Here is a 14,926-nt window from a genome sequence, read left to right on the forward strand (position 1 = left end):
GAAAGCAAAAGGAGAAGGGGGTCAGCAGCATCAGCAACTTACTGGATATGAATCTTAGCAAAACTCCAGGAGATTGTGAAGTACAGGGGTGCCTGGTGTGTTGCAGTTCATGGGGTTGCAAAGGGTGTGACACAACTTAGTGACTGAATAACAAATGTGTAATGTTTCCTCTTCTATTTAAAACAGTAAGACTGCAGTAAGACAGGACTGCATTAAACTAAAGCTTGCTGCATAGTAAAGGAAACCATCAAAAAATGATAAGACAACCTCTAAGATATCTGCATTACATATATATTAAATGAAATATTATTCAACCTTTAAAAAGAAGGACATTGTGTCATTTGTAACAACATGGGTGAAACTAAAGATCATAATGCTAAGTGAGATAAGTCAGATAGGAAAGGTAAATATTGCATAGTATCACTTATATGTTAAAAAAATAAATTTAAGTTGAACTCAGAAACAGAGAATAGAAAAGTGATTGCTGGTGGTTGAGAGTTGGGAGAAATAAAGAGAGATTGTTAACAGAGTATGAACTTTCACTTATAAGTGGAATAAGGCCAGAGGATCTATTGTATAGCATAACGACTATAGCTGATATTTCTGTATGGTATAATTGAAATTTGCTGACAGTAGAATTTAAATGTTCTCACCCAAAACAAAACAAAACAGTAAATATATAAATAATGGATGTGTTAGTTAATTCATGGGTGAAATCTTTTAATAACATATATGCATATCAAATCATGTTATACATTTTAAATATCTTATAATTTAACTTGCCAATTATATGTCAATAAACCCCAAAAATTTTAAATAAAATATTTTAATAAACACATGCATAAAACTGTATAAAAGTTTAAATATAATATTTTATTATACATATAATTCAATAAATTGATATTCAATCTATCCATGGCACATTAATTTCTTCAGTGAATGTTTAATGAGTACCTAATATATTTATAGTAGATGAGAATAACTGTAATAGTCAGCAGAAGGGGATGATTCTAAGCAATCAATAGAATAGGTTGGACCAATAGAACTCTGTGATTTTTCAGATAATGAAGTTGAAAATTCATGGTTTATAAAAAGATTTTGGTTTGAAAAACCATTTGAATATTGGTGTCATTAGAGTAGAAATAGTGTTTGGCTTAATCCACATAGCATTCAGTACTGGATGTTTAAAGTTATGATCACTGTCACACATCCACGTAAATGTGTTAAATATTCAGTTGTATATATAAGTTTGCAGCTATGAACCAAGATAGTACAAGAGATATACATCTGAGGATTATGAAAATATATGGCATTAGAAGCCATGAGAATGCATTACCCAGGATGTAATATAATGTGATGTAATGAAGGTGTTGAAGCTTCATGATTCTTTAATCATCAAACATTTTTCAGATTTTCAGGCACATTAAATAATAAATTCTTCATTGTTCTAAGATGAAATAAACTATGAATTTGTTTAATTGTTGAAGATAAATTGGTCTGTGAACATGCAATACACACAGTGAAATTTGAAAAGTAATGTGATTACTTTCAGTGGCCAGCACTCTATAGTAGCATTTATAGTGAGCCAATGATGCAGAAAAAAATTTAGCACCTGTCTCTGTGGTTTGATGTCAAACGATTAATTACAAATATGAGCTTTCTTTTTTTTTTTTAATTTTATTTTATTTTTAAACTTTACGTGAGCTTTCTAAAGATGTTTCCTCCCAAATTATTTTTGCTTGAAATTCATTTCACATTCTTTATATTTTAAAAAATGCAGTATAAATCTTGTGTAGTTGTTAAGACATTTATAAGAATCACTTCAAAATGTGAAGTGATCTTTGATGTTTTGGAAACATCTATCTATCTATCAAGGTTGTAAGACATGAAGTCCTTCCACACCAATATGTTTAATCTAGTTATCTAAAAGACAGTCCCACAACTTTTTGAATGTATATAGAGCAATTTTCAGTCCAAACTAACCAATGACTCCAAATAACTAAAGATGGACAGTAACAAAGATTTCATTCTCACTCATGGCATGCCAACATGGATGAGCTATGACTGTGCTCTGAGCTCTCCGTTGCACAAAACCAGGTTGATGAAATAACTCTTGTTAACATTATTTCCAAGTAGAGTGAACAGAGAGGGTGTGTCTTAGTTTTAATTGCTATAAAATTGGCATAGATGGAGTGATTTCTAACGTTTGAAATTGATTCTGTCCAGTTCTTCCACAGTCCATTGTCCAAAGCAAGTCAAAGAGCCAAGTCCAACACAACAAACATCACTTTCTAAAGAAGTGTAAATGAAGAATACAACAAATTTTTGCTAAACATGACTAATTTGCCAAAGATATTCAGCTCCCAAAATCATTTAAATTATTATTCTCTTGAAATGGCAATAAATATAATATATTTTAGAAATAAAAGTATTCAAATTGGATAGATTTACATATTTGATGCTTAAAGAGGTAGATGAATTCCTATGTTTTCAGAAACGAGGTTACCCGTAATGACTCATTTTCCAAGAGATACTATTAATCTTAAAATGGGGATTTCCTTGAATCTCATGGGAATAAATCTCACATTTTAAGACATTATGCATTATACATTTTTGATTTTGTTTTTGTTATTGCTTTTGGTATTGTGTTGTGTTAGCTTTTGCTGAAATTCAGTTTTATTGTCTTGTGCAGCTTTCAAAAGCAAATACTAAGTATCTTAAATATTGAGGTTAAATACTTATGTGAGTCAAGAATAGTTTCAGATTTATTATAAAAACAAACACATAGCATATTTCACAGTGGTACCATATTACTTACATTTTTTGTATATATAATTTGACAGCTGAGTGTATTTTTAAAAATTAATCTACATGTCTCTAACATCATCAGTAGAGAAAAAGCAAAAAAAAAATATATACAACAGAGTTAATATCTCAGTTGATTTACTAACCTGATAAAAACTTATAAAAAGTAAACATCACTCTTCTGAATGTCTGTAACCTATACAATGAAATAATTGAGCTATGTATTTCTTTTCCTTGTCCTCCTTTCATGGTTAATGTTTTTAATAGCTCTTTAACATTTGAGAGCAAATACTCTAAAACTTAACTATGCAAAAGCCATTTATTTATCTCATTATTCTGTTTGGGAGTTTAGCATACAGCTGTTCAACAGTTCTGATGATGTCTGCTGGGTTGGCAAAGACTTGCAGCTCACTGCCAAGTAGCTAGGTGACTGATCTGAGAGTGAGCTCTAGGAAAAGGAGCAACAGGGCCATGAGTCTGTCATCACTGGGGAAGTTAACTTAGGCCCTGTTACAAGGTGCTGATTAGGGTGTTAACAGAAAGAATGGAAAATACATGGCCTCTTGAATCTTAGCTTCACGACTTGCAGTCTCACTTTCAAAAAATGCTTTTGGTTAAAGCAAATAGCAAGACTAGCTTAAATTTAACATTGAGGGTAATAATTTTACTTCTTGATGGGAGGACTTGCAAAATATTGTGACTGTTTTTATCACAGCACAATAGTAGAGAATAATGTGTACTTTTATTATCAATAAATAGCATATATTGTCACCCTGCTTATTTAACTTATATGCAGAGTACATCATGAGAAATGCTGGCCTGGAAGAAGCACAAGCTGGAATTAAGATTGCCAGGAGAAATATCAATAACCTCAAATATACAGATGACACCACCCTTATGGCAGAAAGTGAAGAAGAACTAAAGAGCCTTTGGTTGAAAGCGAAAGAGGAGAGTGAAAAAGTAGGCTTAAAGCTCAACATTCAGAAAACTAAGATTATGGCATCCAGGCCCATCACTTCATGGGAAATAGATGGGGAAACTGTGGCTGACTTTGTATTTTAGGGCTCGAAAATCACTGCAGATGGTGATTGCAGCCATGAAATTAAAAGACATTTACTCCTTGGAAGGAAAGTTATGACCAACTTAGATAGCATAGTAAAAAGCAGAGACATTACTTTGCCAACAAAGACCTGTCTAGTCAAGGCTATGTTTTCTCCAGTGGTCATGTATGGATGTGAGAGTTGGACTGTGAAGAAAGCTGAGTGCCGAAGAACTGATGCTTTTGAACTGTGGTGTTGGAGAAGACTCTTGTGAGTCCCTTGAACTACAAGGAGATACAACCAGTCCATCCTAAAGGAGACCAGTCTGGGTGTTCATTGGAAGGACTGATATTGAAGCTGAAACTCCAATAGTTTGTCCACCTCATGCAAAGAGTTGACTCATTGGAAAAGACCCTGATGCTGGGAGGGATTGGGGACAGGAAGAGAAGGGGATGACAGCAGATGAGATGGCTGGATGGCATCACTGAGTCGATGGACATGAGTTTGGGTAAACTCTGGGTATTGGTGATGGACAGGGAGGCCTGGCGTGCTAAGAGTCATGGGGTCGCAGAGAGTCTGACACGACTGAGCGACTGAACTGAACTGATACATATAAACAATGCAGATTGATGGATACTTCTAATGCTGAACTCATTATTACTTATCACTTCCATTGGTATTTCCCCTATATTTAGGCCTTTATTCAACATACATTTCATGGCAATACTTATTGAAGTATTCATAAACATCATCTTTTCCTTTTACAACTAAAGGCTAAGCAACTTTGGTAAATGTCTTTGTCATTGTTACTGCAAATCAACAACTGATAACCAACTATATTTTAATCAAAATTTTTTCAAAAGATTATAAATCCTTGTCCTTCCCTGGTGGCTCAGAAGGTGAAGAATCTGCCTGCAATGTGGAATACCTGGGTTCAATCCCTGGGTTTGGAAGATCCCATGGAAGAGGGCATGGCAACCAACTCCGATATTCTTCCCTGGAGAATCCTCATGGACAGAGGAGCTGGGCAGGCTACAGTTCATGGGGTCACAAAGAGTTAGACAAGACTGAGTGACTAAGCACATAAATCCTTACTTTTTCCAAGAATTTTTTTCTGATAATTATTAGGCAATTATATCATTTAAATTTGGCCGTAAAACATTTCAGATAGTAATAAAGAAAACTCAAAATAGATTTAAAATATATCATATGGACATTTTATTTCCCCTTTAGTTTTTTTTTTCTTCTTTTTTTTTTAATTTTATTTTATTTTTTAAACTTTACATAATTGTATTAGTTTTGCCAAATATCAAAATGAATCCGCCACAGGTATACATGTGTTCCCCATCCTGAACCCTCCTCCCTCCTCCCTCCCCACACCATCCCTCTGGGTCGTCCCAGTGCAGCAGCCCCAAGCATCCAGTATCGCATCCCCTTTAGTTTTATCTGAATTTACATTTTGATGAACTGTAGTTCAGTTCAGTTCATTTCGGTCGCTCGGTTGTGTCTGACTCTTTGTGACCCCATGAATCACAGAATGCCAGGCCTCCCTGTCCATCACCAACTCCAGGAGTTCACCCAAACTCATGTCCATCTAGTCGGTGATGCCATCCAGCCATCTCATCCTCTGTCATCCCCTTGTTTTCCTGCCCCCAATCCCTCCCAGCATCAAGGTGTTTTCAAATGAGTCACCTCTTTGCATCAGGGGGCCAAAGTATTGGAGTTTCAGCCTCAATATCAGTCTTTCCAATGAACACCCAGGACTGATCTCCCTCAGGATGGACTGTTTGGACATCCTTGCAGCCCAAGGGACTCTCAAGAGTCTTCTCCAACACCACAGTTTAAAAGCATCAATTCTTCTGCATATTGATGTAGAATTTTTGTGTTTATGGAAAAATCATCTTTGTCAAAGAAATAAATATAAATTAATTTGGATAATGCATATATATATATATATATAGTTTATTCCCTATGATTATGAGGCTGAGTAATTAATCAATAAGTAAATAATATCAATCATTTGCTAAATGTTTTCTTCATATAGTTAACTTTCATTAATGATACGTGTTGATTATTTGGAAAGGAATATAATTGTCATTTGATCACTAGCTTTTATAATAGATTTTTAAAATGATAACTTATTTTTCTTATAGGTGATACTATTTTATTTGAAAGAGTCCTCCAATATGTATGGAGAAACCAATTCATTTAAACATGATTTGGGCTTCCTTATTTCAGTAATACAGTGTTAAGTGCAAACTTCCCTGAGTGCAAGGATTATTTTGACTTCACAAACTCATAATAGGAAAGCATAATGAACATCATCAAAGAAATAATCATAAACATTAATTTCACAAATATATTTATAATTCTTTGGTCTTTATGGTCTCCTTTAGTGCTAAAATGTTCTCACTTAGGTAATAAAACATATATTCTAAAAAATATTCCAGAAAGTTTATTCACCATGGAAAACAGTGCAGTCTTAAAATCCAACACATTATTTTCTAATTTAATAAAAACAAACACTTTTTTCTTTCTTTATTTATTTTGTATTTTCAGTTCAGTTCAGTTCAGTCACTCAGTTGTGTCCAACTCTTTGCAACCCAATGAAACACAGCATGCCAGGCCTCCCTGTCCATCACCAACTCCTGGAGTTCACCCAAACCCATGCCCATTGAATCGATGATGCCATCCAACCATCTCATCCACTGTCTTCCCGTCTTCTCCTTCCCTCAATCTTTGCCAGCATCAGGGTCTTTCAAATGAGTTTTCGCATCAGGTGGCCAAAATATTAGAGTTTCAGCTTCAACATCAGTCCTTCCAATGTACACCCAGGACCGATCTCCTTTAGGATGTACTGGTTGGATCTCCTTTCAGTCCAAGGGACTCTCAAGAGTCTTCTCCAACACCACGCGCCAAAAGCATCAATTCTTCTGCACTTAGCTTTCTTTATAGTCCAACTCTCACATCCATACATGACCACTGGAAAAACTATAGCCTTGACTAGATGGACCTTTGTTGGCAAAATAATGTCTCTGCTTTTTAATATGCTATCTAGGTTGTTCATAACTTTCCTTCCAAGAAGTAAGTGTCTTTTAATTTCATGGCTGCAATCAGCACCTGCAGTGATTTTGGAGCCCAGAAAAAAAAAAAAAAAAAAGTCAGCCACCATTTCCACTGTTTCCCCATCTATTTGACATGAAGTGATGGGACCAGGTACCATGATCTTAGTTTTCTGAATGTTGAGCTTTAAGCCAACTTTTTCACTCTCTTTCACTTTCATCAAGAGGCTTTTTAGTTCCTCTTCACTTTCTGCCATAAGGATGGTGTCATCCGTATATTTGAGGTTACTGATATTTCTCCCAGTAATCTTGATTCCAGCTTGTGTTTCTTCCAGCCCAGCGTTTCTCATGATGTACTCTGTATATAAGTTAAATAAGCAGAGTGACAATATACAGCCTAGTCATACTCCTTTTCCTATTTGAAACCAGTCTGTTGCTCCATGTCCAGTTCTAACTGTTGCTTCCTGACCTGCATACAAATTTCTCAAGAGGAAGGTCAGGTGGTCTGGTATTCCCATCTCTTTCAGAATATTCCACAGTTTATTGTGATCCACACAGTCAAAGGCTTTGGCATAGTCAATAAAGCAGAAATTGATGTTTTTTCTGAAACTCTCTTGCTTTTTCCATGATCCAGCATATGTTGATATTTTGAGCTCTGGTTCCTCTGCCTTTTCTAAAACCAGCTTGAACATCTGGAAGTTCATGTTTCATGTATTGCTGAAGCCTGGCTTGTAGAATTTTGAGCACTGCTTTACCAGATTGTGAGATGAGTGCAATTGTGCAGTAGTTTTAGCATTCTTTGGGATTGCCTTTCTTTGGGATTGGAATGAACACTGACCTTTTCCAGTCCTGTTGCCACTGCTGAGTTGGGCATCAAACTCTAGTTGCAATTTTACATTTTGTTTCATATTTTCAACATGTTATAATATCAAGCTATAAGGCAGAAAATAATGTATAGAAATAGCCACTTGTTCAGTACATGATGTATAAAGACTATTATTTTCACATTAAATAGAAATTAAATGGCTTGATAATAGACATTATAAATGAATATTCTAGTCACTAAAGGATATTTAATTTTATTGAAGGATTGCAAAAATTAAATGCTAGTCTTAGAGTGGTTATTGACACTGTATTTATGTCTGCAATGTTGTAATCATATAATAGTTATATAGAATAAAATCAGATATGCAGTCATATTTTCAACCATACTTTTCTTTCTACTCTTATATTTACAATACTTATATTATATATATATATATATGTAATGAGAAAATAAATAATATTTAGGCTACAATTCTAGGTAAAATGTATATTTACACATAATTCACTTGGAGCTAAATATTTATTTAAAAGAAAATTATTCAGAAGGATATATTTTTGAAAATTTCCATGGTGAAAATTTTAAAGAATTTATGTATGAATGCTTATTTTTATATTTTAAAAAATAATTGACAAAATGTGTTATTGTAACATATAAAGAACCATTTGCTATGATAATAAAATCTGAAATACATATATGTATACATACTTTTTTTTTTTTGATAGTGCAAAGCTTTTCTTAAAATAACCCACTATATTATATAAAGAGCTTTCCTGGTGGCTCAGACAGTAAAAGAATTGCCACTTTCAAAGTTCAAAAAGTAGTAATAGTGAAAAAAAAATTATTTTGTGAAATACTGCAGTATCTTTACAAGGGGGAAATTCAAGCAAACCCTAAATTGCACTTTAACATGAAAATATTTTTCTAAGTCCATCAACTTAAATGTTGAAAACAGTAATGATGATGCAAAACTCAACTATGATTAGTTGAAATTTAGGAATAAATTTTTGGTTCAACTAATTAACATCAATTACCCTGTGTACTTAACATTTTAAGATTAAGTCACTCTGATTATAAAGAAAGATTAATGAAGAGAATTTTAAGATTTCAGACGACAGAATACTTTTTCTCCCAACAGCACAATTAATTGTGATTTACAAAAATGAATGAATTATTGCAAAGATAGCTAGCTGGTCCCTGTTGTTTAAACTGGCTAAAAGTAGAAATTACTATGAAAAAATTTCTTAATGAATCTACAGAGACATTTATTTAGTAATCATAAAGTCTTATATGCTCTATTAATGATCATATTTTCCTCTTTTTGTGCTGAGTACAACTAAAGTACTGAAAGAGTTGACCAAGCACAAGCTTGTGGCTAATTGAGCAACACTTACTGTCTGAATCATTTCATGGTTAATCATATATTTTTCTGCCGTGTTTGACTAAAATTGTTCTAGAAAAGGGCAGTTCTCAAAGATTTATTCAAAGTCAGCAGCTTTTTTTTTTTAACAAGTGAAATTTAAATGTAACAATAAAAATATTAAATTTAAAACTTTGTGAAAAGCTTGTAATAATAACTCAGTTTCCACAAGTAGGTTTTTTTCAGGGAAACATAATTTTAGTCTTGGAAGTCTATAAATTCAGGGAGGGAAATGTGTATATGCCAAGTTAGAAGATTGTTATTTACTGTATGCTGGTTTGAAAAACAAAGCATACAGCTTTTCCATAGTAATCTTGTGAAAGATTTTTCATATCAAATCATGGGGCTTCTGTTTTCATGCAAATTTCTGCTCATATCTTTATTTTTCACTTCAACAAAAGTGACCTAACACTGTATTATATGCTATATGGTATGCTACACTTTGAAACACAAACTACGATACACCAGATAATTGTTTTCAAGGATTTCGTAGACTGTTAGAACCACTGGCATGTATACACAAGATTCAATTCAGTTCATTTCAGAAGTTGACTCATACCCAACTCTTTGTGACTCCATGGACTGCAATGCACCATGCTTCTCTGTCCATCACCAACTCCTGGAATTTACTCAAACTCATGTCCATTGAGTCAGTGATGCCATCCAAAGATCTCATCCTCTCTCATCCCCTTCTTGTCCTGTCTTCAATCTTTCCCAGAATCAAGGTCTTTTCAAATGAGTCAGTTCTTCACATCAGGTGGCCAAAATACTGGAGTTTCAGCTTCAGTATCAGTCATTCCAATGAATATTCAGGACTGATTTCCTTTAGGATGGACTGGTTGGATCTCCTTACAGTCCAAGGGACTCTCAATAGTCTTCTCCAGCACCACACTTCAAAAGCACCAAATTCTTCGGTTCTCAGCTTTCTTTATAATCTAACACTCACATACACAAAATGACTATTGGAAAAACCATAGCCCTGACTAGACAGACCTTTGTTGGCAAAGTAATGTCTCTGCTTTTTACTATGCTGTCTAGTTTGCTCATAACTTTTCTTCCAAGGAGTAAGCGTCTTTTAATTTTATAGCTGCAGTCACCATGTGTATCTGTCACTGTTTCCATTGTTTCCCCATCTATTTGCCATGAAGTGATGGGACTGGATGCTATGATCTTAATTTTCTGAATGTTAAGTTTTAAGCAAGCTTTTTCACTTTCCTCTTTCACTTTCATCAAGAGGCTGTTTAGTGGTGCTTTTGTTTTGTTTTGTTTTGTTTTCATTTTCTACCATAAATTTGGTGTCATCTGCAAATCTGGGGTTATTGATATTTCTCCCGGCAAACTTGATTCCAGCTTGTGGTTCATCCAGTCCAGCATTTCTCATGATGCACTCTGCATATAAGTTAAATAAGAAGGGTGACAATATACAGCCTTGATGTACTCCTTTTCCTATTTGGAACCAGTCTTTTGTTCCATGTCCAGTTCTAACTGTTGCTTTTTGACCTGCATACAAATTTCTCAGGAGGCAAGTGGTCTGCTATTCCCATCTCTTTCAGAATTTTCCACAGTTTTTTGGGATCCACACAGTCAAGATTATGTGCCCTCAAATAGCGGGAGCTGAGCAGACAGTGAACCCTAACTGAGGAGTTAATCATGAAAATTATTACTATATTATATTATATTTTTAAATATATGGCTCTTGAAAAGACTGATGAACAGATATTTTTTACTCTAGAGAATAGTACATGGATCTTAGGTGTCTTTGTCAGAGGCCACAACATATAATGGTGCTTTGTTATTTAATGTTATTTATGGTTATTAAATAACAATGAACTACTGGAGTGAATATTACTAAAACAAACCATCACCTTTAAAAATATAATTCAAATATCAAAGTTTAATAATCAAAATTAAAACATGATATGCTTAAGCATATAAATATGTATTATCCTTTCTAAATTTTTCAAATATTTTCCAACATTTAGAAAAGACAATGATATGAAGAACTTAAAATTCACACTAACAGAATCATTTAGGTTTCTTTTGTAATTTAAAGCATAACACAAATGGAAAAAATATCATTTTTCAGTGCTTGAAACTTTCTGGTTTAGTAAACTATGAACATAGAAGAAATAAGAAATAATTCTGAATGGTTTGTCACACTTGGTTACAGGAGGGAATGGAATATAGTAAAAGAAATGTACTCTTTGTTATGCTTTTGATTTATAATACAATATTAAATATGATAATTTCAATAACAACTGCCTAGAATATTATTATGTACCATCCCTTTGGACACATTTTTTTTCATTTTATCCTCCCAAAATAGCCATAAGAAGATTTTAATGTAGCAAAAACTAAAATAAACCATGCACACAATATTCTATATTTGTTTAGAGAAAGGAAATATATTTGACTTGCATGAATATGAAAATATCTTTGACATAGTCCTTGAAGGATTGTTGGGTTTTTCATAAGCCAATGAGAAATCAGAAGCAGAGGGGAATTTCAGTTTGCAAGCTGGCTAGGGACTGAATCAGAAAGTAATTAATGGTTTGGGGTATTTTGATAAAACTCTTATCCTAATGAATTTTCCTATTTAGATGAAGAAACATTTTCCCTTATTCTCTTTTCTAACATTTTTGTAGTTATTGTTTAATTGCTAGGTCATGTTCAACTCTTTGTAACTGCAGCACACCAGATTTCCCTGTCCTTCACTATCTGAGTTTGCTAAAGTTCTAATCCATTGAATTGGTAATGCTAACTAATTATCTCATCCTCTGCCACACTTTTCTCCTTTTCTGTTGTTGTTGCCACTTTCTACTCCAAAGGTTCTTCCTGACCCAGGGATACAGCCTGTGTCTCTTGCATCTCCTGCATTGGCAGGTGGATTCTTTATCACTGTGACACCTGGAAGCCCTTTTCTAACACTGGAAAGATTTAATTTCTGTAGATTCAGTTCAGTTCAGTTCAGTCGCTCAGTTGTGTCCGACTTTTTGCGACCCTATGAATCACAGCACGCCAGGCCACCCTGTCCATCACCAACACCCGGAGTTCACTCAGACTCACATCCATCGAGTCAGTGATGCCATCCAGCCGTCTCATCCTCTGCCGTCCCCTTCTCCTCCTGCCCCGAATCCCTCCCAGCATCAGAGTCTTTTAGGACCAAATAATAATAATATACTTAAAGAATAAAAAAAAAATGTCTAACAGATTTTTGATGGTCCTATGGCACCTTGCAGAGAAGGCAATGGCACCCCACTCTAGTATTCTTGCCTGGAGAATCCCAGGGACGGGGAGCCTGTTGGGCTGCCGTCTATGGGGTCACACAGAGTCGGACACGACTGAAGCAACTTAGCAGCAGCAGCAGCATGGCACCTCAGGTGAAAATTTTAAAAACATAACTATGAAACTTAGAATATTTTGTTTCTTTACATGATATTCTGAAGTAAATATTTCCCTCTTTTGTTTGTGTAAATAAATTTTATATCCCTGGATCCCTCTGATAACTCTTTTACTTTATTTCTTTTGAATTCATTCATACTTTGAATTGATAGTCCCACCAATTTGGAAATCAGAAATTGAATATCACAGGTGGAGAAAATCAATAAAAATAAATCTTGAAATAAGAATTTGGATGACCTCATCATTACATTATTGTGTTATATATAAATACAAAACTGGCAAAAGCCTTAAAGAGGCAATGTTTCAAAATCATCAGAGAGGTAGTGACTAGAGAGCTAAACAAAAAAGCTAGACATTTTGTACTTATTTTATATTTTAAACCTATTAAACAAATGTTTTCTTATTAAATGAATATGAAGCAAACAAATGAATACGTTTTCTTAATCATTCTCTCCATTTTTCAGGTGACACAAAAGTCTACCATTCATGATGTTAAGCAGAAATTTCACAAAGCATGTAAGTTTATATACAATTTTGAATTTATATTACACTCTTTTTCTCAAATTGGTTCAGATTTACCTATAAGAATAAGTTCAATATTATGATGGAAGGAGTATGTGGAAATCATATTTTTACATGGAACTCAGAAATAATACTATGATAAATGCCCCTTCATCGTGAACATTTTCATATCTACCTCTTTAACTCACACTCTAATCTTCAAAACTCAAAGTTTTATTTGAACTTTTCCATTCTAACAGGAAACATCCTATATGTGAAAGTCATTAATCAATATAAGGTATTTCCTTATATTTAAGCAAATATAGAGAAGGCTTTTTATTTCATGTATTTATACTGATTAAATATCTATCACATAGGAATACTTAAAAATTGCATTTAAATTGTTATTTAATTTTACTAATGGCTAGATTTTCCTCAGTAATAGATATCCTGTTATTATTTATAGGGAAATATATATATATATGAAATATGTTTAATTTTTATTTTTACAACTTTTTTATTAGTTTACCTATAATTGTTAACATAGTGATGATGCCTATAATTACCAGTTAACAATTTTTAATAAACTTCATTTTTAGGGCATTTTTAAATTCACGATAGATTGTTGAGAAAATACACAGAGTTCCAATATACCCCTGCCCCACACATGGACAGCATGCATGCTCAGTCCCAGTTTCATGTCTGACTTTTTGGGATCCCACGGGCTCCTCTCTCTGTGGGATTTTTCCTGGCAAGAATACTGGAGTGGGTTGCCATTCCTCCTCCAGGGGATCATCCTGACTCAGTGATCAAACCCTCATCTCATGCATTGCAAGTGGATTATTTGTGCCTGGCAAACACAGAAAACCATGGGCAGCATTCTCCACCATAACATTCAGAAGAGTACATTTGTTATACTCCTGGAACCTACAATGACACATCATTATTGTCCTAAGTGCGTAGTTACATTAGAATTCATTTTCAATGTTGCACATTCTATAGATTTTGCAAAGGAGCATTTTCAATACTTCTAGATTTATTTGAACAATGTTTCTTTTCAGAAAATACTTAAAGCTTATAATTTAATTTATCAATTTTTTAAAAAATACTTGAGTAAACTAGGAAAATTATTTCATTATTTTCTTTCAAGAAAGATGCAGAATATTTGCTGAATACTTTTTGTGTTTATGACATGATAGGCATAATGAATAAATGAAAACAGATAATTTCTCACTAGCCCTCAAAAATTTTCTAATAAAGAAGATTCTATATATAATAAATAAATAAATATATCATATATTATATATTATATTATATTACAATACATTATATTTTATTTTATATAAATATATACTCTATAACATATATTATATATATATATAAAGATATATCTTGTTGATATTTCTCCTAGCAATCTTGATTCCAGCCTGTGATTCATCCACCCTGGCATTTGCATGATGTACTCTGCATATAAGTTAAACAAACAGGGTGACAGTATACTTATCACCTTGACATACTCCTTTCCCAGTTTGGAACTCCTTTATTCCATGTTCAGTTTTAACTGTTGCTTCTTGACAAGCATATAGGTTTCTCAGAAAACAGGTAAGGTGGTCTGGTATTCCCATCTCTTTAAGAACTTTCCACAGTTTATTTTTATCCACATAGTCAAAGGCTTTAGTGTAGTCAGTGAAGAAGAAATAGGTATTTTACTGGAATCATTACAAAATTTCTCTATGATCCAACAAATGTTGGCAATTTGATCTCAGGTTCGTCTGCTTTTTCTAAATCTGGATTATGCATCTGGAAGCTCTCTGTTCACGTACGGTTGAAACCTCGCGTGAAGGATTTTGAGCATAACCTCAGTAGCATGTGA

The 14,926-nt window shown here is 33.7% G+C and overlaps 1 protein-coding gene across 5 annotated transcripts in view; it reads left to right on the top strand.

The window, feature by feature from the left end:
• Window positions 1-14,926, top strand: part of TECRL (trans-2,3-enoyl-CoA reductase like) — a 148,786-nt gene that overhangs the window by 32,110 nt on the left and 101,750 nt on the right. For all 5 annotated transcript variants that reach the window (XM_025289998.3, XM_044945838.2, XM_006080572.4 and 2 more), the window contains exon 2: window positions 13,017-13,068. In XM_025289998.3, the coding sequence (XP_025145783.1) occupies window positions 13,017-13,068 (52 nt within the window). The remainder of the gene's footprint in view (window positions 1-13,016; window positions 13,069-14,926) is intronic.

The sequence above is a fragment of the Bubalus bubalis genome, chromosome 7 (genome assembly GCF_019923935.1).
Source record: "Bubalus bubalis isolate 160015118507 breed Murrah chromosome 7, NDDB_SH_1, whole genome shotgun sequence".
Classification (NCBI taxonomy): Eukaryota; Metazoa; Chordata; class Mammalia; order Artiodactyla; family Bovidae; genus Bubalus; species Bubalus bubalis.